At 36.8% G+C, this 23,661-nt stretch overlaps 4 protein-coding genes across 13 annotated transcripts; 2 read left to right on the top strand and 2 right to left on the bottom strand.

Moving 5' to 3' along the window:
* Positions 1-72: 72 nt before the first annotated feature.
* si:ch211-102c2.4 (uncharacterized protein LOC568178 homolog) lies at positions 73-1,708 on the top strand. The gene is made up of 5 exons (XM_056746777.1): positions 73-198; positions 408-701; positions 1,012-1,101; positions 1,260-1,279; positions 1,380-1,708. Exons 1-5 carry the CDS (start codon positions 156-158, stop codon positions 1,416-1,418), a joined length of 486 nt encoding a protein of 161 aa, XP_056602755.1. The 5' UTR covers positions 73-155; the 3' UTR covers positions 1,419-1,708.
* A 54-nt stretch (positions 1,709-1,762) lies between these two features.
* rabl6b (RAB, member RAS oncogene family-like 6b) lies at positions 1,763-13,502 on the bottom strand. 5 transcript variants are annotated; one of them, XM_056746371.1, is made up of 17 exons: positions 13,350-13,502; positions 12,563-12,919; positions 12,203-12,337; positions 10,010-10,057; positions 9,727-9,756; positions 9,325-9,377; positions 9,123-9,217; positions 8,476-8,616; positions 7,099-7,204; positions 6,676-6,779; positions 6,162-6,541; positions 5,054-5,207; positions 4,744-4,938; positions 4,284-4,605; positions 4,025-4,208; positions 3,129-3,184; positions 1,763-3,049 (listed from the first exon to the last, which is right to left on the bottom strand). In XM_056746371.1, the coding sequence occupies exons 2-17, from the start codon at positions 12,693-12,695 to the stop codon at positions 2,858-2,860; spliced, it is 2,328 nt and encodes a 775-aa protein (XP_056602349.1). In that variant the 5' UTR covers positions 12,696-12,919; positions 13,350-13,502; the 3' UTR covers positions 1,763-2,857. The 5 variants fall into 5 exon arrangements, with proteins under 5 accessions (XP_056602349.1, XP_056602350.1, XP_056602351.1 ...); XM_056746372.1 differs by having other exon boundaries at positions 9,123-9,214; XM_056746375.1 differs by having other exon boundaries at positions 2,905-3,049; positions 3,137-3,184.
* A 402-nt stretch (positions 13,503-13,904) lies between these two features.
* Positions 13,905-19,863, bottom strand: tcn2 (transcobalamin II). Its single transcript, XM_056746474.1, has 10 exons — positions 19,720-19,863; positions 19,405-19,474; positions 16,096-16,279; positions 15,812-15,978; positions 15,553-15,705; positions 15,262-15,434; positions 14,996-15,170; positions 14,601-14,781; positions 14,340-14,458; positions 13,905-14,209 (listed from the first exon to the last, which is right to left on the bottom strand). The coding sequence occupies exons 2-10, from the start codon at positions 19,463-19,465 to the stop codon at positions 14,148-14,150; spliced, it is 1,275 nt and encodes a 424-aa protein (XP_056602452.1). The 5' UTR covers positions 19,466-19,474; positions 19,720-19,863; the 3' UTR covers positions 13,905-14,147.
* ccdc117 (coiled-coil domain containing 117) lies at positions 18,599-23,661 on the top strand. 6 transcript variants are annotated; one of them, XM_056746478.1, is made up of 6 exons: positions 18,599-18,904; positions 21,079-21,242; positions 21,335-21,385; positions 21,468-21,734; positions 21,849-21,992; positions 22,377-23,661. In XM_056746478.1, the coding sequence occupies exons 2-6, from the start codon at positions 21,094-21,096 to the stop codon at positions 22,624-22,626; spliced, it is 861 nt and encodes a 286-aa protein (XP_056602456.1). In that variant the 5' UTR covers positions 18,599-18,904; positions 21,079-21,093; the 3' UTR covers positions 22,627-23,661. The 6 variants fall into 6 exon arrangements, with proteins under 6 accessions (XP_056602456.1, XP_056602454.1, XP_056602457.1 ...); XM_056746476.1 differs by having other exon boundaries at positions 18,602-18,904; positions 21,021-21,242; XM_056746479.1 differs by lacking the exon at positions 18,599-18,904 and adding an exon at positions 20,026-20,171 and having other exon boundaries at positions 21,021-21,242; positions 21,338-21,385.

Here is a 23,661-nt window from a genome sequence, read left to right as displayed (position 1 = left end):
CCGAAAACTTATGAAGAATGCAAAAAAATCAAGGGCGAAGTTCCTGCTATTTATGGTTGTGGCTAGTTATTTCCTGTATGTGTTTCCTCTTTAAGCCTTCATAAGAGCTGTAAAAACCCTTACACACTTAAAATACAGTCTGCCTGCCTGCTACTATGATGATCCTATTAACAACCATTTTACTAATGATGATAACAGGTAAGGTCAATGGATACATTATAACAAATCCAAATAATTGTCTTAACCATTTTCAGGTCATTTCTTATGGCTATTTTTGCAAATTAACAATTTTCTATGGAGGAAATTTGTTTAGATTTTATCCCTGGCAAATATTCACAACATCCAAACAACCATATCATGAGGAATATTGCAATAAGCCTTCACTCCAAAATATTTTTTCTTCACAGGACACAGTACATCTGAATATGTTCAGAGTCTTCGCTGTAACTTTGAGCATAAGAACAATGTGTCTGACAGAATATGGTGCAGGAGAGATGACCAGAACGAAAACTGCTGTACAGGATTTTCATTTAAGCCAGGTGTCAAAACTTTAGAAGATAATAAAATACTAGTTAATGAAGACGAAAAGTCGTTTGTTGTGTCCATGTTAACATTGACTCATGGAGAGGGAGTCTACTGGTGCGGGTTGATGGATAAAGACAAGAAATCCATTATTAAACTGAACCAGAAGCACTTTTACGGTAAGCTGAAAGACTTCCTTTTTCTTTCTTCAGTTCAGTATTTTAAATTAAACAGTTTATTTATTTTTACCAAGTGTAATATAAATATAAAATACAAAATATTAAATATAATATCATTTTTTTATATATAATATATATACATTGTTTAATTCTTTAAAACTTTTTTAGACAGACTGCTTCAATACAATATTTTTCCTTTAAAGTATACCAGTATTACAACATTTTATAACATTTCATCACACTTGCTACAATTATCTTGTTTTTTATAAAACATTTTATCAAAGCTAATGTTTACTGATATATCTTGCAGATCCAATGGATTTTATCTGGTCCATACTCCGCTGGATTATATTTATTTTGCTTGCTTTGATGTTCATCTCAATTAACATTTATATAAACAGTGAGTACTCACACATGCTCTTTGTTAAGCATGACATAGTATTCAAAATATTTTTTATTGTTATTTATAAATTATTGATACATTTATTTTTTGGAAGTATTAATATTTAATTTAATGTTCTATTTGCTAATCATATACCATTTCTTTCCCTAATTTAGAGAAATATGGAAATGAAGAAGTAAGATTTTAATCAATTCGCTCACAAGATATAATTTTTCTTGTCTACAAATGGGGAGGCTGAAAAAAGTATTTTTTTACTAAAATCATACTTTTTGCAGAACACATACGAAGACATTAGGATGCGGGTGAAGGAATAAAGAGGCTAAGACATTGGCCGAAGACATGAAGAAAACATGGTCCGACATCCGCCATAGGTGTGAATTTATGTGTACTATTCTTGAATATGTTATATGCAGTTCTTTATTTTTTTGTTAACGTTTTTGATTAAAAAAAAACTTGTGCTTTGAAGCTTTTTAAAATCTTTAAGAAAGTTAAACTTCATTTAAGTAACAAAAATGTAATTCTTCATTGTTTAAGCTTTTGACGGTCAAGAAATATGCATCAGTTGTAAATAAACTTTGTGTTTAAATAAAAGTATACTACAGTATATGGACTTCATGCAGTAAAAAAACTCATCATGGATTTATAAAAGCACATAATAACCATTTTATTTTTTTATTTCGAACATCGGCAGCATCAAAGACTTTGCAGAAGCTGTCTTTCAGTAGTAGCACAGGAATACAACCAAAAATATAAAAAAACAGCCACTGAATTTAGGGTTTTAAACAAAGTAATTTCAACAAAACATAATTTAATTGACAATTTATTAAATTATTTAAAAAATGGCAGTGTTAAATCTTAACTAATAACTCTTTTTGTAATTCAGCATCACCATCCAATAATAGGAGAAAAACAGATAGAGTGCAAAAATTCTAATTCTACAAAAATAAGTAAAGGTATGAAAAACTTTGCAAAACCAAACAGCATGTATTTTTCATCAATTTATCCAAGAATAGATTATTGGTCCAGCGTTGCATTTTGAGCAAAGACATTTCCTGATTTTAAGCCCAATTTATTTCTTGTCTTATCTACTCCTGTTTTGACGTAGTACCTAGATTTCAAACATTTATTCACCAGAATTGCAAGCCTGAACGTTACATTCCTCAATTATATTTGGGGCAAACCATTAATCCTACCATACAGCATCTTTTTTTAAACACTACACAGCAAAGCTACAAATAGGCAATCTCTCAGAACATTTATACATACTAATAAAGCATTAAATCTACTATTGTTTTGGAGTGGTAGTGGTTTACTTTGGAAATGCGTTTCAAATATAACCAAAAATTGAAAACACAAAAAACAAGCATGCAAACTTAAAGAAAATGTACGCTTACGGTGAAGTAACATTTCATTCCCATCTGAAAAATATAAAGGCTATATAGCATGCAACATGAAGCAGTTTTGCATGGCTTTTCCACTTATTGCAGATTGAGCCCAAAGAGTACGGACTACCCCTCACCAACCCACTCCAGGTACGTAGGTTGGAGTGTTTTTGGAAACTGGAAAACCAGAGTGCAACATTTTGAAATCTGACAGTAAATGAATCCAACTGTCATTTAGATCACAGTTATATGCTGGGCTGACAAAACAAGCTTTGTTGAAAACACCAAATGCTTTATTTTGTGTTTTAGTACAAGCTTGTGGTGCCAATGCCTAAATATTTCATCACCAGAGAAGTGTGTACTGTTGAACATTACAGTTCCTCATAATCTCCCTCCTCTCTTTGTGTGGTGCCTTCTTCAACAGTCAGAAAAGCTTCAAGATCGTCCGTTTTCTTGGTTCGTGATTTTCTTTTTTTCTTCTCTTTTTCATCTCCAGTCCCTCCTGCCTCATCTTTCTCTTTTTTCTTGTGTTTGTGTTTCTTCTTGCTGCTCTTATCATCCTCCTACAATAAAATATAAACCAAGTCAGAAAATAGGACACCATGATTGCTTTTATGAATGATTCTACTATAATTCAGTAACCTCTTTACTCTTCTTTTTCTTTTTCTTCTTTTCTTTAGAATGCTTGCTTTCTTTTTCTGTGACAAGAAAAACAGAATATTTACTTTATTCACACACTAAAATAAGCTTAACACATTGGAATATTAAAGCGGTAAACCAAGAGAAGCCGTGTGCTACAGTGATAGTGAACTGGTTCATCGAATCAGAACATAAAGTCCATCAGCGTTATAATAGAGCATTCACACCAGACGCGGAAAATCGCCCTAATTGCGCGTAGTTGGACGCTTGAACGTTTTTTGAGTTTACTCGCTTCATTTACACGTGAAATTCGCCTCGCAACAGACGAGAATTTGCGTCATGGGAGGGGCTTCTGTCATTGCGAAACTTACTTGATTGTCTAACCTCCTCACTCACTTTCTTCCAAGCAAGATCCTTTTTATTTCTGTTTCGATAAAAGTAAGAAGATGTATCGGACAGCTCTGGGTATCCACATACAGCGACGATGATTTTGTCCTCCATCGTTGTTTCTGATTTCTGCTTCGCTCGCAACATCATAATCACATCACTACTATAGCAAGTTCCTGATTGGTTAAAGGGGGGGGGATTGTCTCTGTAATAAGAGCACTGTAAGTCGCTTTGGATAAAAGCGTCTGCCAAATGACTAAATGTAAATGTTAATGCGCGGTGAATTTTCACCAAAGTTCAAAATTTTCAATTGCCGCGATTTGCCCGAACAGCTCAATTCGCGCTGTGTCATTCACGTTGCCTCATAAGATGTCTATCGCGTCTTTGCATTGACTTAACATGTAAATCCCTTGCGCTTAACGCTTCATTCGTGTCTGGTGGGAACGCAGCATAACACACCACATTCTCATGGTTTCCTTATAATTTCCATTTTTTTCATTCAAGTAACTTGCCATCTTGCTCCTCGCTGCTGTCTCTACTTTTGATTGACCTCTCCTCTATACCGAGGCCAAAGAGGTCTTCATCATTCTTGCTTTTGAAGGACAACACGGTGGGTTTCAGGGGCTCTGGGATTTTAGCCGTGGTGATGTCATCATCAGACAGATTGGGTAGATCATCTCTAACTGGAAAGGAGACCTTCAGCAAATAAGACAATTGGTTATTTAAACTATAGATCTAGTCCCATGTCTTAAAAATCAAGTATAATGTCACCTTAGTCACTTTCTGCACAACTTCTTCCTCGCTCTCGAAATCAGGGTCATCCATGATGAAAGAAAGCATCTGTTTGGCCAATGGTGCATCTTGGTCTGTGTCGGAGGACTCGGCCTGAGCTGACATCTCCTTCTCTTTAAGGTGCTGTGCTCGTGGCTCTGCAGTTTCTCCTGATTCTGATGAAGTTTGGTGTGGTTGAGTAGTGTGTACTGGAATAGGGTTAAGCATAGAAGTCTCTACATTCTGACTGTTGTCCTGGGCCTGGATCAAGGGGTTTACAGATTGCGGTTTATCTTCCAGTGATGATAAATCCAACGCGTCCCTAAATGACCGATCAATATTATTATTGCCATGACAACCAGACTGTGATTCAAGTAACTGTTAGAAGAACTAAGTGCCTCATTTGTTAATTATATTAAATCTAGCATTCACAAAGAGCAGGATTTCCTGCCAATCTTACAAGTGTTTGTGAGGTTCAAGATCCAAATCTTCATCCTGTTCTACGGTAGGTTTTGGACCCTCCTCATCACTGGAGAGAGTGATATAATGGCCTGTATTGGTAACAGATTCTGTGGGCTCCAGTTCTACATCATCTGGGTCCAAATCATCCTGGAACCCAGCGACCATAGGGTTACCCTCTCTTCCTTCACCATCACTGAAATAAACATTGTACAAAGAGTAAATAACAAATTCAACTGATCAGGTACAGATGTTTCAAAAACAACCACATAGAGAATTAAAGTTAACAATGAGAATCCAAATGATCTTGCCTGTCACTGTCTCCAATGCCTGTTGTAGAGGGCTGATTGTTCATGGCGTGTCTCGTGTTAGAAGTCAGACTGTCGTCCAGGAAGCTTTTGTCTAGTCCCTCATCTGGCACAAAATCATCCACGCTCTGAACTAGAGGAGGAGCGGCTTCTGCCTCTATAAAAATATTTTAAAAAAGTGAGATCACATGATATGTGGCATGACAATATGAAATGTCATTTACAAAGAACCCATTGATCAGCCTTTACCAGCAATATTTTTACTCCAGTATTTAATATGCATATTTACTTTATTGTCAGCTGTCAATATTCTCGTCCCATTTAAGGACTATTGCGGCATCTAGTGGTGAGGTTACGAATGGCAACCTTTCGAAGCACTACGACGGCTGACAAAGAACAAAGACATCGTCATGTTGTTGCTTCTTTGCCGAAGGAGATAACCTATTTACAAAACGCGCACTGTAGTCCAGTTCCTCCATTTAGGGCTATTGTAGAACAACATGGCGAATTCCATATAAGGGGACCCGCAGTGTATGTAGGTAGAAATACCTCATTCTAAGGGAAAGAAAACCATAAGTGTTTACAAGGTCTTTAAGTACCTCTGACCACATAGTTATGTATATTTTTTTGGATTTCTGTGAATAGATCCTCAAAAAACTGACACACTTGACATTTAAGTGGGGTTTAGAAGTGAACCAATCCTCTCTATACCTCTGGAATGTAGTCTTGTGATTTTCTACCGAACCACAATGCATCCTTATGATCTCCCTGAGCCCTAATCCGATCCATTTTTTTCACATCCGTATGCCTCTAGCTGGAGGAAAACTCTCGAAAAGTGTGTGTGTGTGTGAGTGTTAATTCCTCTCAAAGTCCCTCTAGGAATTTGACAGTATTGTGTCAATCTTTAAACAGCCACTGAAACATTTTGAGAGGAAAGTCCTAAAACTGTTAAAACTTGAATATAAAGCTTATATTTAATACACTAAGATGTAACATAAAATTTCGATATTCAGATTCATCGATGCAAAAAAGAACACTACACAAACATCTCACCTTCACCTGACAGACATAAGGAGCTGAGCATTACAAACCACACAACACAAAAGCTCACCTTGGGTGACATCCGAAGGCTCCTGTGTAGAAGCTGTGCCAAAGAGCCTGGAAATGAAGCTGCGCTTCTGGGGTTGAGGAGCAGAAGCCTGCGCTGGAGCACATATGGCTGGGTCGTGGTGGGCGGGAGAAGGGGAGGGAGAATAAGCGGGCGCTTGGGTTGAAGGAATAATGGGAGGAGGAGGGGACGGAGAAGGTGACGGAGACTTCGGGGCCTGGGAAGGAATGGGTGGCTGCTGGGGGCTACAGGGGCTGGAGCTGCTGGTGGAGCATCCGCTCTGAGGAACGATGGGAGACTGCGAGCCGGAGGACGGGCTCTGTCCATTAGCAGGGCCGGGGGAGTTGAAGCCTTTACCGCGAGAATCAATCATTTCCAGGAAACTGCAAGTTATAACAGATCATAATAGTCTACACGATGCATACATTCACAATACGGCTTTTGTGAGGGACTGTAATTGTATTTGCATAGCATGTCAGTGATATCTGAACATGAATGACATATTTTAAAACCTTACATATCATAGTTCTGATCTTCCGTCTCCTGTTGGACTGTTAGCTCTTCTAGCGTGGCATCAATGTCCAACTGATTGGTCTCCAGTTGGCGTAACAGGGTCTCTCGCTGTAAAGGTTACATCATAATTTAAAATAAAAAACTTGAAGACGGGAGTGCCCTTCGTTACTCTTTCTTTCAAAACTGCAATGACTATAGTAATGATAAATGGCCTAAATTGCCAAGCAAGCGGATGTTGGGTAAAACCACTAATCTCCTTTTTGTTGGGCAGATGACACAGATTAAAAACTATGAACAAATCCATAGAGCATGTTAAAATGTTATGTATTTCTATTCCTTCTGGGACCTGGTTAACTTCTGATTTAAAGCACACTGTAGTACATGTTTAACATCAGTGATATTCAGAGAATAGAGCATTGACACTCACCTGAAGCTGTAGGAATGGAATGTTGAAAAATCGGTGCAAATATTTCAAACCAAAGCCGTTCTTCATGGAAGATTCTGCATAATGGATGTAAGAGGAGCCAAGGGGCCTACACAATTTTGGAGATATTATAACAAAAATTTAAATAAACAGCAGCACCCTATGCCAGATTTATATGCTTCAATCTGACAGGTGGGATAAACTGATAACCGATATTTTGGCCGATATACAGTATCTAAATATTAATATAAAATTCCCTAAGACTGAAACAACAGGCAAAAAGTAGACAACTACTTATATTTGAAAACATTCACCGTGGAAAATAAGGTAACCATTAGTTCTCTTTTTACCCCTGAAAATCATGTACCAAGCCTACTTAACACTAGTTAACGATTCTTCAACCTTCAATCTTTTCAGGTATATTTAATAAACAAATTATAGATAAAACATTTTCAATAGCCACATTTCTGACAGGTCTCAAGACAGAAAGCATTCAGACAGCAGTCTGATTAAAACAATATGCTATTGTTCCTATAATTTAGGCAAGGGAAGTTTATTTATATAGCACATTTCATACGCAAGGGCAATTCAAAGTGCTTTACATAAAATGATGGACAGAAAGAAATAAGACGTATCTTTAAAATGCAAATGATTTAAGATCACAAATACTTTAGATTTTAAGAAACAATAAAACAGCAACAAAATTTATAAAAAATGTGAGTGTATATATAAAAAGAATAAGAACAAAATAAATTAGAAATAGAAGTGAAGTTGATGTAAACATGCACAGTGCTCAGGTTGTGAATGCACAGCTAAACAACTGTGTTTTTAACCTGGAATTAAAAGTAGCTACTGTTGGTGAACGTCGGATGTCTTCTGGAAGCAGATGAATGAATGATACATAATAAATACATGAATAAATATCTACGTACTGTACCTACATCAGCAAAGTTTTGACAAAAGCAGTAAGTGAATGATCACGACAGAGAGACAGTGCTGTACTGTATTTTAACTGTGAGCAGCATGCAGCTGAAGAAATTTGACCAGAGGATATACAGCTTTAATATATCAGAATACATTTTATTATCCAATAATAACGTCTGATACGTTAACATTAAAATGACCATTTAACGGCCGATACCGATATAGCTTATAATTTGTTCTGCATGCCTATTTTAAATAGATTTTAAATCTGCTAGATCAGCTAAAAAATAATCCAAAAGAAAACTTGATGATGTATCTCGATAACAATTACAAACAATTTGCAGACCAATGTTTCTAAACTGAAACAGCATTAACCCTTGCAAATTAATTTAATGTGATGCAATTTAAAATAAAGAGAATTTTACAACAACAATAAAAACATAGAAAGGATCCAACCTGTTAAGGCCAGCAATGAAGTCACGGATATCATCAGGCAACACGACTCTGTGTTCTCCCATGTCACGATAATTACCAAGAACACAAACCGGCACGTGAGTGGGCACCTTAGGCAGCTCCCGCAGAATATAATTGTAAGTCCTACAGAAGCATTAAACAGGGTTATTTAACCATTAAAATGTGCTCTTCCCCCATAACTGCTGAAAGCAAGCATATAAAGTAACTTTAATATGTGCAGAAAAACACACAGCCTACAACGTTTTATTATTATAATGTTTAATAATTATTTGATCTACAAAAACTGATCAAATTAGGCTGGTATATGATTCTTTCTGAGGGACTAGTCACTAGAAATGGGTAGTCGATGTCCTACGGTGTCACATAGCAAACATTTTACTGTTTAGTACAGTAAACAGTACTGTTTTAGCACAACTGTTTAGTACATTGTTAATATGATTAATATTCATGATAAAATATGTATCATATTTTAATTTTAATTATCATCTTAAAATTGCATCAGCGATTTATCTTCATTGTTAAGTGTTTTTTTAAATATTTCGCAGTCACACCGTAGGACAAATTTGCATATTAGTCTGTCAACTACCCAGATGCGTCACATGACTGAATAACTGTCTCTGATCACCTACCACTGTTTGGTGATGTCAAACATCAGGATCACACCATTGCAGTTCTTATACACGTCCAGAAACTCAGCGTCCAAAGCCATTTCACTCTCTGTCTGCTAAAGGCACGGAGAAATTTAAAGGTAAACCCTCAAATTCCTGCAAAAATGAAGGCAGACCCCTACCTAGAAGTCACAGAAGGATCTAACAATTTTAACTGATTTACCTCTTGAGGTTCATTCTCCAACTTCAAAGTTTCACCCCTCTTTTTCCCCTTGCCTAAAAATGGCACATCATAGGAATATATTACAGAAAGTAATAAGTAAACAAAGCATCAAATATCAAAATAGTTGTCAAAATGTCATTTACTAGGTTTTTTAGCATCAAACAAAGTTTCAAGCGCACGCAAGTTTGTGGCTTTTTCTTTCACACAGGAACTGAAATAAGAGATACAAGCTCAAGTTCTGTAGAGCCTTTGAACCACACTACATCAGTAGAGGCTTTGGGCAAGTCACAAGGGAAGTTTACCAAACACCTGATTAACAGAAAATGTTTGCACTCAGATAATATAACAAACAGACACTCAACCAAGCACAAGCCTATAGTCTACAAATATGCAGTTTCTCACCTACACCTTCAGGAATGGGGATTTTTTGGCCTGGTTGGATAGCAGGTAAGAAAAGTACCATTAACATATATGACTGGGGAATGGTAGGTGAAATGGCTTCATGTGCGACTATTAGAATGGTATGGAGGATATTAAATGATATGGAGGATATAAAGGCAACATGCAGTATCTGGCCTTTATTAAGTTTTAAAGATATTAGAAACACAGAAAATCACAAAAATACAATGTTCACATGCCATGAAATGTACAGGAAATCAACGTAAATGTAGTAGTGGAAACTAACCTTTATCTACCACGTCCCACACCTCCACCTTCACCACATCGTCAGTAGCTGAGGGGAAATAAAACACATCAGGGCAGTTCTGATAAAACTAAGGTCACTTCCCAAAGCTGTGAAAAGCATTTGCCCCATCCAGATTTTTTTTCCCGCATGTTTTTCATGCTTAAATGATTCAGATCATAAAACAATTTTTATATTACTCAAAGAAAACCAGAGTAAATAGAAAATGCAGTTTTTAAATGATGGTTTTATTTATTAAGTGAAAAAAACAATCCAAACATTTCTAAACCGATGCGAAAAATTAATCCCCCCCTTGGTAAATTATGAATTAACTGTGATGAATTGAATAAGTGGGAAAAGGGATGGATGGATGGAGTTAAATTTCACTAGCCAGACCTGTTGAATCACAAAGTCACTTAAGTAGAGCCTGTCTGTCAAACTGAAGTAGTCTAAAAGATCTAAAATTGCAATAAATCTTGCCGCAATCTAAAGAAATTCAAGAATAGATGAAACACAAACTAATTAAAATGTATCAGTCTAGAAAGGGTTAAAAAGCCATTTCTAAGGCTTTGGGACTCCAGCGAACCACAGTGAGAGCCATTATCCACAAATAGAGAAAGCATGGAACAGTGGTAATCTGTTCCAAGAGTGGCCGGCCAACCAAAATTACTTCACGAGCACAACGATGCTTCCTCCGGGAGGTCATAAAAGATCCAAGAACAACATCTAAAGAACCGCAGGCTTCTCTTGCTTCAGTTAAGGTCAGTTTTCATGATTCTACAATAAGAAAGAGACTGTGCAAAAATGGCATCCATTGGAGAGTTTCAAGGCGAAAACCACTGCTGACCAAAAAGAACACAAAGGCTCATCCCACATTTGCTAGAAAACATCTTGATGATCCCCAAAACTTTTGTGCAAAAATTCTGGGGACTAATGAGACATAGGTTGAACTTTTTGGAAGGTGTGCGTCCCATTACATCTGGCATAAAACTAACACAGCATTTCATAAAAAGAACAGTCAAACATGGTGGTGGTACTGTGAGGGTCTGGGGCTGATTGATGGAACCATGAATTCTGTGCTTTACCAGAAAATCCTAAAAGAGAATGTCCGGCCATCGGTTTGTGACCTCAAGCTTAAACGCACTTGGGTTGGCAGCAGGACAATGATCCAAAACTCACCGGCAAGTCCACCTCTGAATGGCAAATTAAAAAAAAAAAAGGTTTTGCAGTGATCTTGTCAAAGTCCAGAATTAAATCCAATTGAAATGCTGTGACATGACCTTAAAAAGGCTGTTCATGCTGGAAGACCCTCCAATGTGGCTGAATTAAAACAATTTTGCAAAGAAGAGTGGACCAAAATATCTCCACAGCAAACTCAAACACTTGATTGTAGTTGTTGCTGGCACAACTAGTTATTAGGTTCAGGGGGCAATTACTTTTTCAAATAGGGTCAGAAAAGTTTGGATTTTCTTTCCCTTGATAAATATAAACCATCACTTTAAAACTGCATTTAGTATTTACCCTGGTTTTCTTTGTGTAATATTAAAATTTGTTTGATCGGGATCATTTAAGCATGACAAATATGCAAAAAATCAGGAAGGGGGCAAATAATTTTTCAAAGCACTGTATATCTGAAATGTACTACATAAATGTAAACAAATACAAATCTTTGATGTCATAAGAAGAACACATCAGAGAGAATATATAATACTACTGTGTAATATGGTTTCTTTACAACAAAGAACAGTCAAAAAGGTGTGCTTTCGAATGAGCATTAAAGTGACTTGTAAGCAGTTGAATACATGTACAGCCAAGCCTGCTATCAAACTCAAATCATTAATTACAAAGAACATGTTACATCATGTGGTTATGAGGTAATAAGTAATAGATGCATGTGGATAGGAAGAAACACACATACTCTAGTCTCTCTAATCTTATACACCATTTAATTCTATAGATCTACAGGTATTATCAATTCATCCATTCCTTCATCTGATTCAGTTCAGTAGCAGCTTGTAGACCATCCATTTACCTTGATGGAAATCTATTTTAACGTAAGAAGCATGAATAGACAGAAATAAAAAATCATGAAGTTACACAATCATTTTCTTTGTCAGACTAAAGTGCACAGGTGCACATCTATCATTATGCTATCTTCCCTAAAAAATGCATTTTCCATGGGAAAAACAGCCTTACTTTTGTAATTCCAGTGGATACTAGTGGCCTGGATCTCCTGAGTGGGGATGTATTCTTCCTGAAACTTCATACCCTGGAGCCGATGCCACAGGGTGCTCTTTCCCGTGTTTCTGTCTCCTCTGATTACTATTTTCACTGTAGTGCAGACAGAAAACACACAACATGTTAGAGCATGTATACCTTATCTCTAGCACACAGCGCCCAGAGGCTCCAATAACAATGTGAGCCAGATATGTTTTGACAAGTTGTGATTAACTGTCACTAGCATAATTACAATTTAAATTCATATCTGTTCACCTCAATAGACGGTACAATAATATAAAATGTGTTGCTTGATCTCCAAAAATATTGGTGACTTACTGTTGTACTGAACTCCTTTGGCGAATCGTCTCTGCAGACTCTGGTTCATGGACTGTAGGCCGGCAGGGATGTTCTTGTCCTTTATCGGACCAGCTGGCTCAGAGCCAACCAGCTTCTTTAGAGCGGAAAACATCTTTGCCTCTAGATGTGCCTTATAAATATAACTATTCTAGTGTCAAACACGCCTCTATGGTGCCCTCTCTTCGTCTGTCTGTGGATGGAGAGTTTTCTTAAAATGTACATCAATAATTTTAAACATGTTCATCTCTGGATACTTTGCCACAGAATTGTAGCTCTCATGCAGTCCAGCATTACAAAGATCTTCATTCAAGTGCTTGAGCAGATCCTCATCAGCTTCTGCAGGCACAAAATACAGGGAAAAAACATGGGTTGATGTAATGGATTACATCACATAGGCACAGCGGCTTAGACGTTGCTATTCTGGTTCTTTAATATAGTTTCTCTGTCAAATGATACGAGCTGTCCACGTAGAAGGCATTTTTGCTGCCTAGTAAGGGAGCTCAGTAGGTTTTGAGTAAAAATCTGACAGTGCAATTCTACCATTCCATAAATATCCTTTTACGTTTATACTTTCATTACTTATATGCAATAACTAGTAAAACAGCTTTTATAAAAAATTAAGGACACGTGCTTGTAGAAAAGCTGCACTAATGTGGGAATCAGATATTTGACAAATGTATTCAACGTTAACGTCACATATACTAGCCTGCTAACACGGAACTGACAAACTGTATTTTTACCAAAATTGTGATGTTATTGTACTTACACCGTAGTTGAAGTCTAAACTAGACCTGAACGATTAACGTTAGTTTAAGCGTTTCGCATCTTTTGTTTCTGCCACAACACTGTGCAGTGTGTTCATACTAAAGCATTAGCAGCTGTACACAGCTCATGAATAATGAAATAATCGTAGTGCTACGCTCACGCTGTACATCTGTGAAGTGCGCTGTGGCTGCACGCATAGCCGTCAAATTTCAAAGTAAAAGTCACAACATTTTGTGACGTACACGCACGCACATTATTTTTTTATTAATTACTCACTCTCATGTCATTTCAAAACATATTCTCAATCTATTCATAAAAAATATTTTCCTTTATATTCGACAGAAGAAAGATTCCTACACATGTTCTCAACCGTTATTATGGGGTTATTCCTCTAAATGGGTATATTTTTTTAGCAAAATATTAATTTCCTTTGATTTTGGGGATGTAACATAGTTTCATCATTTCTCCATTTTTGAATTAGTGTGTAGTTTAAAAATGTTATCTCCATTGTGAAAACTAATGGCTTTGCAGTTGTTAAAAAGATTAAGGTCAAACATTATTTATAACATCTTTAATATTTGTTCATTACAGCCAACATACTTAAAAAGTAAACAAGTTTGATCTTAAAGATATGTTTATGTAAAATCAATACGATCAAAACAGTACAGTACAAACTTTTGTTCTGTTTATTTAAACAACAAATTCTTTCAGGAAAATTAAAATCCATTAAATTAAAATCAAGGTCCTCCTGAGTCCTGTATTAATTTCTTCCTCCATTCATCTTCCTTATGCAAAGGACTCAGTATTCAGTGTTCTTAATGGAGATATTTTGCTTCGAGACAATTTTATAGTCTTTGATACCTGAGGAGAAAACATTGCAAATAAAGAAAATCAATACAGTTTGAGATTATACAACCATGATTCAGACATACATCCTTCATTTACTGATCTGCCATGTGTGCCTAATTTCTGTCTAAAACATGCTTCTCACCCTGTGTCAGAGTAATGCCATCTGATGACACCTGCCAGTATCTACGATCACTTTGACGGGCTCGTTCGTCATTCACAACACTGAGAAATGTCCCCCATAAACTCTCTTCTGTGTTGAAGCTATAATGAAGATCAGAAGATTTGTAATTTTACAAAGTAAATTCTGATTTATATAGTAAGACATCAAGCAAATATTTGCTTGGGTTTTAATATTTTTCAAATATAACTATAAATTACAAATAAATGGCTAATCCAAACTCACGTGAAACCTCTTTGCTTATTTTGTAGAAGGCTGAGGGCTTGAAAAAGTGAAGAGCCAACGGGTACATGAATTGAATAAACAGATGCTTCACCGTTTGATTTAATGATTTCCACCTGTAGAGAAACTCTTCCCTGATCTAGGATAACTTCTGCATCACTGTCGGCATCCAAAACAAGAGTGTCTAAAAGAGGGACATCAAACCCAGAAACACAAACATATAGTATTTGGAATTAATTATGTATGACAACACAGTTTAACTCACAGATTTTATTTTCCATATATATTTTGTAATAACTGTGCTGTGTTTTACAAAAAAAAAAGCTGTAATTTCAAAGTATTTAATTTCGTACTGAAACATTTTAGTATGAAGCTGTAAGTGGATGTGCTGTACCCACCATCCTCGCTGCGACAATCTTTGCTCTTCAGATGGAGGTAAGATTGTTTCTGTAGGGCAGGCAGGACCTGGGATATGGCCATGGTGTCATGGTAGGTTCCATTTTTAGCATTTGCCCATAAAGCGTTCAAGGAAGGTTCAAACTCATCCATCTGACTACCCATAGCCAACAAGGCCTAAAAACAGACAAACCTGAGAACTTTTATTCTTGTGATAAAATTATTTGGATGGTTACTGTATTCATGTGTATAACTAAAGTTTTTATACCTGCACTGCCAATCCAGTGCTGAACTCGTTGCCCATGTGGCCATCAGCTCTTTTAGATTCAAGAAGCCTTTGCTTAATGGTGGCAAGAGCCCTGTCCAGCTCATCTACATCTTTAACAGAAGTTCCCTCATCTTTCAGACATTGGAGGGCCATGCCCGCCATAGCATGTGAGTCTGAGGAGGGGATAGAGGATGTCATATTCAAATGTACAGTGTGATTAAAGTGTGATTTTATTGTCTTTATTTCGGACATCTGAACATATCCACAGCAAAAAGAAGATCTTAAACTTACCCACGCATAAGGACTCTCCATGTTTAATCTGTCCATGTTCCACGGCATGGATGAGCTTGTGGCTGACATGTGCATTAACTCTAATGCCACTCACACACAAAGCCAGAATGCCTAGAGAATACTGATAGTAGCTGGTCTTTGGTCGGTGACTGACTGCGGAAAATAAAAAAAACTGTACATTTATAAATATCAAAGGTTTTGTTAAACCCTACCCCATTTATTTCACACCTTGATCGTCTACAAAGGCGTTTGGTCTTACATAAAATGTTCTGTTTCTCCTCCTCCATCTCTCTCTTGAGGTGAATAAGCACTGGTTCCCTCTCATTGCCAGTGAGATACAGGCTTTGCAGGTCATAGCAGGAAGACCTCAAAGCCAAAATGTACAGGGCAAGACGGCCAACCGTCAACTCTTTGTTTTTGAGAGATCTTTATAAAGTACACAAAGAAAAAATTAAAGCTGACTTTTGACCGTTACATCAATCTTCAGATAGCAACTATTACACACAAGACCAAGAAGCACGAGGATTGTGAGCTGTTCCATACTTCTCAATATCATCATGAAGCTCCATCTTAAGGCGGTTGAGATGTTTGCTCTCTTTAGCTAGGTTATGGTGTGGTGAGAGCCTCAGGGCGATGTGCACACTGGGATTGGGTAGGTTCTCTTGCATGTCCACAGAACGCAGTAGTTGCTTGTTGAGGGACAGGTGGAGTTCATCATGATCAAATGCTGAGAAATCAAACAGACACGTATATAAATACCCATATTACTGATTTTGAGGGTTGTCAACTAGGAACATTGTCTTGGAACCTGTAATAAGCTGGAGTTTGTTTATTTCCTTTAGCCCTTGTTTAACATTTACATACTACAGTGTGTATGAGCCTACATTTTACTGCGCTTTTCTAGAATAGCGCACAAGCTGGGACAGCTGGGATTTGTAGTCCATAAATTTTGTAGTCTTTGACCGTAAGCACATAATAGTAAACAATCACACGCTGATGGGATGAGAGAGACAATTTATAGTAAAAACTTTTTTTATTGTTATGTATTTACCTATAGAGCTTGTTAATCGACATCACGATGCATTGAATGTTGCACCATCTTGGGAGGATGGGTGCTAGTGTGTTCAATGCAGTGTTTTGTTTTACTTGTTTGATTAGGAATTACAACTACCATATGTCGGTCTGGCTGTGTTAAACAATTTCAGTAGGAGTCGTTCAGGAAAAGGTCATGGTTCATTTACTGTCAATTTGTCAATATATCAAACAAAAATGTAATGGTACATATCAAAGTAATAATAGCAGTGGAGTATTATCCAAGCAAGATGTTGCAACATGCAACATAGGGTGTGACGTCAGCTTCACATTCTCTATTTTCCTTAATATCATTGACCTGTTCGAAGTATGTGGCAAATGTGGTAAATCAGTGGCATTGCACAGTTGATCAATGTCCACTGTCTTAGCAATATGTAACATTGACATCTACCGCCTATGCAATCCATAAAAATGTAGTTGTCTCAAAACTGTCATTGTGCAAAGAGAGGGCAAAGAACCAAAGGAAAAGAGTTTTCTCTCAGCAAAACCTCTGCTGATAGGACAAAAGGAAATGACCCAATAAGCATTAAAGGGTTGGGAAACAGTTTACTGAAGATCATAGTTTTATCTTAAGTAGCACGCAAACATTTTTAGTAATAGCCAAAAACACATTGTAGGGGTTAAAATTTTTGATTTTTCTTTTGCCAAATTTCATTTGAATATTAAGTAAAATAATGTTCCATGGAGATATTTTATACATTTCCTAACGTAAATGTATAAAAACATTATTTTTTTGAGTGGACAGCCTGCTACACTGTCTCAGATTAACAACTTCCAAGGCGATTTACTCAATATTTTGCTTTTTTGCACCCTCAGATTCCAGCTTTGTAAACAGTTGTTGTTCCAGATATTCAGCTTCCAGATGAAAAGTAGGGGGGTTCACACAAGAACACTCTTTGTCAACATTAAAAGTATGTCAAAATACCGCCACAGTATTTTTGGAAGGGTGCTGCTATAAAAAATGGATAAAGGTATTATATGGTATAAAAGCATACATTTAAGATAGTTATAGAAGTTCATGTACTTCTCTGATTTTAACAAAGGCTATGGGCCTCACAGGAGGGGCACCAAGCAGATATGGACCTCACATCTGCTTTGCAGATGCACACACACACACACTTTTGAAGCCACTAGTTGGAACTTGTCACAGACGAACACAGTATACACCATTATATTGATTTAAGCACATGTTTACCCTTTAGATACACTAAACACTAAGCCAGGTGTAGTAAATGACAACCTGACATATAGCTGCATTTTAAGATGGAAGTATGTACTTCTTTTTTAAGCTTTTAAAAGGTTTTGCCACAGTTAAATACTTATATGGAGCTTGACATTTAACTGTGGAAGGTCAGAAAAGGATGGACTAACAAAAATAGGTGATGTTATGTCAAACCTGATTGGTTTAAACGGTGATAACAACGTGAGAACAATTCACGAGATTGGAGTCAGATATGTATTGGTCACATATCTTCAGATTAACTCTGTATGTCTCTCTTTGACTTGTTCCAACAAATTGAAACCCTTGAAACTTGGCTTCTTCGTCTTTGTGATTTCTCTCAATATTTGATGATCAATTTTGCCACAACAGTGTTGAGCAAGGATTACTCCACAAAATAACCATGTCAAAACAACCATGACAAAAGACAAATAATAAATAAATACAAATTAAAACACAAAAACATACAGAATTAAAAAATGAAAACGTCTTAACCTGTTAAACTCTGGGCCATTTTTGGATTTCTGCCTGAATTTGGCATACCCAATTTTAAATGCATTTTTAGCTGTTCAATTATTATTCTATAGCAACTCAAGTACATTTAGATTTAGTCAAGCATCCTATTTTAATAATTTCGGCACACCAAATGTTAAACAGACCCCATAACCACATACAGTGGTATAAACATTTAAATAATTTTATGTAATTTCACAATAAACCCCTTAACAAATGCATGTAACAGCTGAAAGTGCATGTAAAAAGCGAAGCTTGGTGTTGAGTTTGCTCGTGGTGATTTGGTCCGCCTCCCCTTTTGCGCATTGTCATATCTCAGCCTCTGATTCGCCTTTTTGGACAGATAAGAGGTCTACTATATGGTCAGAGTCTGAGCTTCCGTTTAATATATATCTCATGTAGATAGACAAAGGTTCAGATATTTTACAGATTTTTTAACTATCCAAGCTTTTTTGTCACGTTGCTGACGCAGCACGTTGATGGGAGACATTGGAAGCGGATATTTAACTTTTAGAAACCCGAAAAGAGGTATGGATGGACTTATTTTGTAGAAAACAACCTAACAAAGAAGTTTTTGTAGCATTTGTGGCTAAGTGTTATGGTGGGATGCAGTTATTAGCTTAGATATTCGATGGATGTGTTTTAATCATAATTCATTCGACTTGCATTCGATCTGTGTTTAAATATCAATAAATCCTACTGGAGATCTATATTTTCTAGAATAATAGCTTTCATTTGATATATAACTTTAACACGTTGGACATATTTGAGCGTAAAGAAAAATGATCACGATCATAAACATACAAGATTTTGAGAGGATGATATGGGGATATGATAAATTCCAGCCTAAATAAGTTATTTTATATACGATAAATGCCAAAATAGTGCACTTCACCCGAAACTAGAGAATCTAAGCTTTCAGATAATAACACATTACAGAGATACAAACATTAAGGGAATATGTCGTAATTCCATTCGCGGGTCCATAGAGTTAAACATAATTAACTTTAAGTCGTACTAAGGCTTACCACAAGGTTTACCCGCAGTCAGCGACAGCAGTGCACTCACAAAGACGAGAGTCCCCTTCATTACTTTGATCTGAAGTTGAAACAACACATATAACTACTTGGAGGCTTACTGTAATGTACTACAAAGTAACTAACAAGAAAAAAAAAACATTATATCAGGCTTACCTTCATCTGTAAAGAATAAAATTAACAGGATCATACTTATATTTTTTTGTTTGTTGACAGTAGCTATAATAGACGTTTAATTAATTATCTGGTTAAATGTTCTGTTTTAACGTAAAGTTAACAAACACTTGTAACCAAGCAGTTTCTTACCTTTCCAGAGGCTTACAGCACAAAGTTACGCTGCTAGAGCGAACATGCGACTTTTACTACCAGAGGAGGAGTTTACAGATAAACATCCCGGGGTCAGGGGACTAGTTAGTTACTTATCTACAGAGAATTCAGCTTTACAGTATATCGTCAGTGTGTGCTTTAAACCTTTATTATCTTCACGTTTTGATTTTCTTAATTTTTTACTTTTAAAGTCTGGCAAACAAAACGGCTCACTCGTCCCAAACAGTGTATGCGTTTGTTTACTGTTATTGTAATGCACTTCCGGTTAAAGAACTACAAAGCCTGTGGACTGCACATCCCAGCAGTCCCTCCGCGGGCTTGTGCGCTGTTCTAGAAAATTCAGCCTCATACAACTTCTAATCTAACTATCTTTAGGCATTTTTTCAAATTTCGTGCAGAATTGACTTTCAGCTTTTACGAAGGCGTGTGAGGTAAGCGCTTGTCTTCCTGATGGAAGAACAGACGAGCTGTTGCTTTGTATGTGTTTTGGGGTGTGTGGTTGAATGATATTTCAAGCTGCAGCGGGCAGTCAATGCCTTTATGGCAAAATATAAAAGGGCAACGCAGGTAACGTTAAAGCTTGTAAAAATGTTGACAGAAGTCCGCAGAACGGACTTGCATAATCATGTCATGGGTTACAGTGTGGGAAATACACACATTTATTAGTGACCAGCTAGCGCACCAGACACAAACACTAGCAGTTTGACAGCTTTCCGCTAATAGCATTCAGCTAGATCAGCAATGCATTTGCTTAGAGTGCTACAGTAAATGAGCATGTAAGTAGACAGTAAACTAGCATTTTATAGAGTAAAGTGATACACTTTGTGTTTTTATTTGACATAATCATAGTATTACTTTAGTATGAGCAAACTCATCTGCACAACCTATTTCTTATGTGCAATGCAAGGACTTATATCGTAACTTAAAACACATTAAAACATCTCTGAAAATTTAAATTACATAAAATATAGTCCTAAATATTTGAAAGACTAAAACTAAATGCCAACTAGAAACCTTGCATTCGCAATAAATTAAAGTAAGCTTAAGTTGGGGCACTAAAATAATGCACTAAACATAAATAACGAATTTTTAATTAAAACAGACATGGAAAGAAATTAAACCTTGATAGCAATAGAAAAAGATACCAACAGGATGTAACAAAAATGCTAAACATTAAACTAATTATGACATCAAATTGAAAATATAAAAATAAAAGCAAATTCAATTAAAATAAGGTAATTCCGTAAAACCATTGATAGATTGATTTGTCTGTTTTGCAGATTTTATATCAATCAAAACAGCCCTGCTGCACTTTTCATTTCACCCTGATGTCTTTAGCTCATCTTTGGTCACATGATGATGCAGAGCCACATGTCAGCAAGCAGCGAGCTGGAGTTCATAATGTTTTCTCATCACGCACACTTTAGTAACCCTAACTTGGAAACAATTAGTGGGCCAACCAAAGGCTCACATCATTTTACCAGTGGATCTATGCCAAATGCGTAAGTATCAGCTTTTAAGCAGCCATATGACTCAAATTGACTTATTAAACATGCAAAATGTTTCATTTTTTTGTCTTTGCTTTTAAACTTAGAAGCTGGGAGAGAAGATGTATGAGGAAGCAGAGAAGAAGGACAAACGACGGGTGAGCACATTCTTCACATATTGATCTTCTGATGGATTTGATATGTGTTATGTCGTATTTTTCATGATCTCTTTCTCCACAGAAGCTGCAGTACAAAAAGACGCAAGCTGATGGGAGAGGAAGGAGCAGATGTGGCAGATCATCAAAGTTCTAAAGTGAGCCAGGGATGGTCTGTAGACTTCACCAGTCCTTCATCAGAGACCAGCTTAGTTCAGCAACAGACCAGAGCCAAGGACGAACAGATGGGTCTGCCTTATACAGCCTCTTCTCCACTACCCAGAGTTCATCATGGGGGGTCAGGCATGGAGGCAGAGGTAGCTCAAAGGAGACTGCAGGAAATAGAAGAAAGGTGAGAACTATTACAAAAATACACACATGCATCCAAATGTTTGTAATCACTAACAACAGTGCTATAATTTACATGTTTGATGGCAGTTTTCTTAATACTGAATGTCTGTTTTAGGATAACTTTGGAAGATGACAGTGATGAGGAGTTGGATGTAGAACCAGCCCAACGCAGACCAGTTCTGGTGATGTCTGAGAGTTTGAGAGAGGGGCTACAAAGGGGGATTGGTGACATTCTTCCCCATACAGTGGCTCAGTCAATGTAAGTGTATTATTTTAATACAAATACTGTTACTGTTCTACTGTAGTAGTCAATTCCTACCATTTCGATAGCTAAATACAGTTCAAACATAATAAAGGAATCTGCTGTCATTTATTTACCATAATGTTGTTCAAAATGTCTATGTGACTCTTTCCTTTGTGGACCACAAAAGAAGATATTTTGAGAAATGTCTACAGTGGAAGTCAATCAGGGGCCGTGTTTGGTTACCAGCGTTCTTCAAAATATCTTCTTTTGTTTCATGTAATTCTGTGAAATTGTAATGTAATTGTGTGAAACAGGACTGCTGAGAGATTGACAGCTTCTACTAACATCACTGAGCTCATTCTAAAAGGAATCCACAATCTTCTTCCCTTATGTCTGTAGGAACCAATCTTGTATGGAACTGGTGCTATGGCGCCCCCCAGAGGACCCTCTCACCCAGAGGCTGAAAGACTCCCTACAAAAACAGCAGCGCAAGCAGCTGTCAGTAAACAGACAGACCCCTACACCCATACCAACCGTCAGCAGCCCCCCTCCTGAGGTGCAGTTCACAGCAACCAATGAGCAAGCCTTCAGCCCTCTGTTCAGCAGCCCTTCAGCTCACAGCTCTGGAGAAGAAGACATGGAATTATAGAGGGAAAACTGTAATTAGTTTGTTTCTTTGTATGAAAAAAAAAGAAAAGTTACCACAGGGCTTGGTTGAGATTTGTTTGTGCCATGTTTGTTTGTTTCAACCGACACCTTGGCCATTGGAGATCACTTTATTTGTGGTTGGGACCATACTTGAACTAGCATAAATGAGAAGTATACTGTGTGAACCTGGTCAATGATGTTTTTCTTCTTGCGGTACATTGGTTGAACATACAGTCCTTGCACAGATTTCCAGTCTTCTGTTGCCTTGAAGTCTTTCAGTCTTCTGTTGTCATTCATATCTGAACTCTGAGACTTAAGTATATCTATACAGTTAATACCATTGCAGTCGACTAGTATCAGAAACAGATTCAGATCGATTGATTTATTACAGACTGCCATTTTATTTCCATGTATTGCTTTGTGAACGGACAGGCAAAACCTGCGACTCTTTATTTTGTTATTCGTGTTGATGGCCATATTGTTTTGGAAATTCTAACATAATATTTGGCAAGTGTCTGTTCTCGTTGATTAATTTCAACATTTGTCTGAGAGCAGGGAGAGATTGTTATGGGGACTGAATGTAATCTGAAACCGCTGTAATCTTTACAGCTGGTTTTACATAATTTGTTAACACAAGAACCCAGTTGATTTTATTTCAGCTATCTGCAAATTCTCACAATCTATACCCTTATAAGACCAAAAATGTTACAACATATTGTTGGAGATAAGATGATGCATGCACCTTTTTATCAAGCTTTTGAGTTTCGGTTATCATTATCTGGTTATGTTTAACTAGGTAAAGAATAAACGTCACATATAACTTGATGATTAGAGATGGCTCTTATTGAACAAACTGTAAAATAAGATGAAAATGCACTTGGCCTGTGGTTAAAACAAGTTTTGCAGCTATTGCTGTATTTTTTGACCTTTTTTGTGATTTATACATTTTAAATAAAGTCGAAGTAAAAATATGTAAATAATAAGGTTCACATTATGGAAGACAGAGTTTGTTTTTGAATAAAACCAGTTTGGCTTT

The sequence above is a fragment of the Triplophysa dalaica genome, chromosome 4 (genome assembly GCF_015846415.1).
Source record: "Triplophysa dalaica isolate WHDGS20190420 chromosome 4, ASM1584641v1, whole genome shotgun sequence".
Lineage (NCBI taxonomy): Eukaryota > Metazoa > Chordata > Actinopteri > Cypriniformes > Nemacheilidae > Triplophysa > Triplophysa dalaica.
The sequence above is the reverse complement of the archived record's forward strand: the minus strand, read 5'-3'. Positions and strand labels throughout refer to the sequence as shown.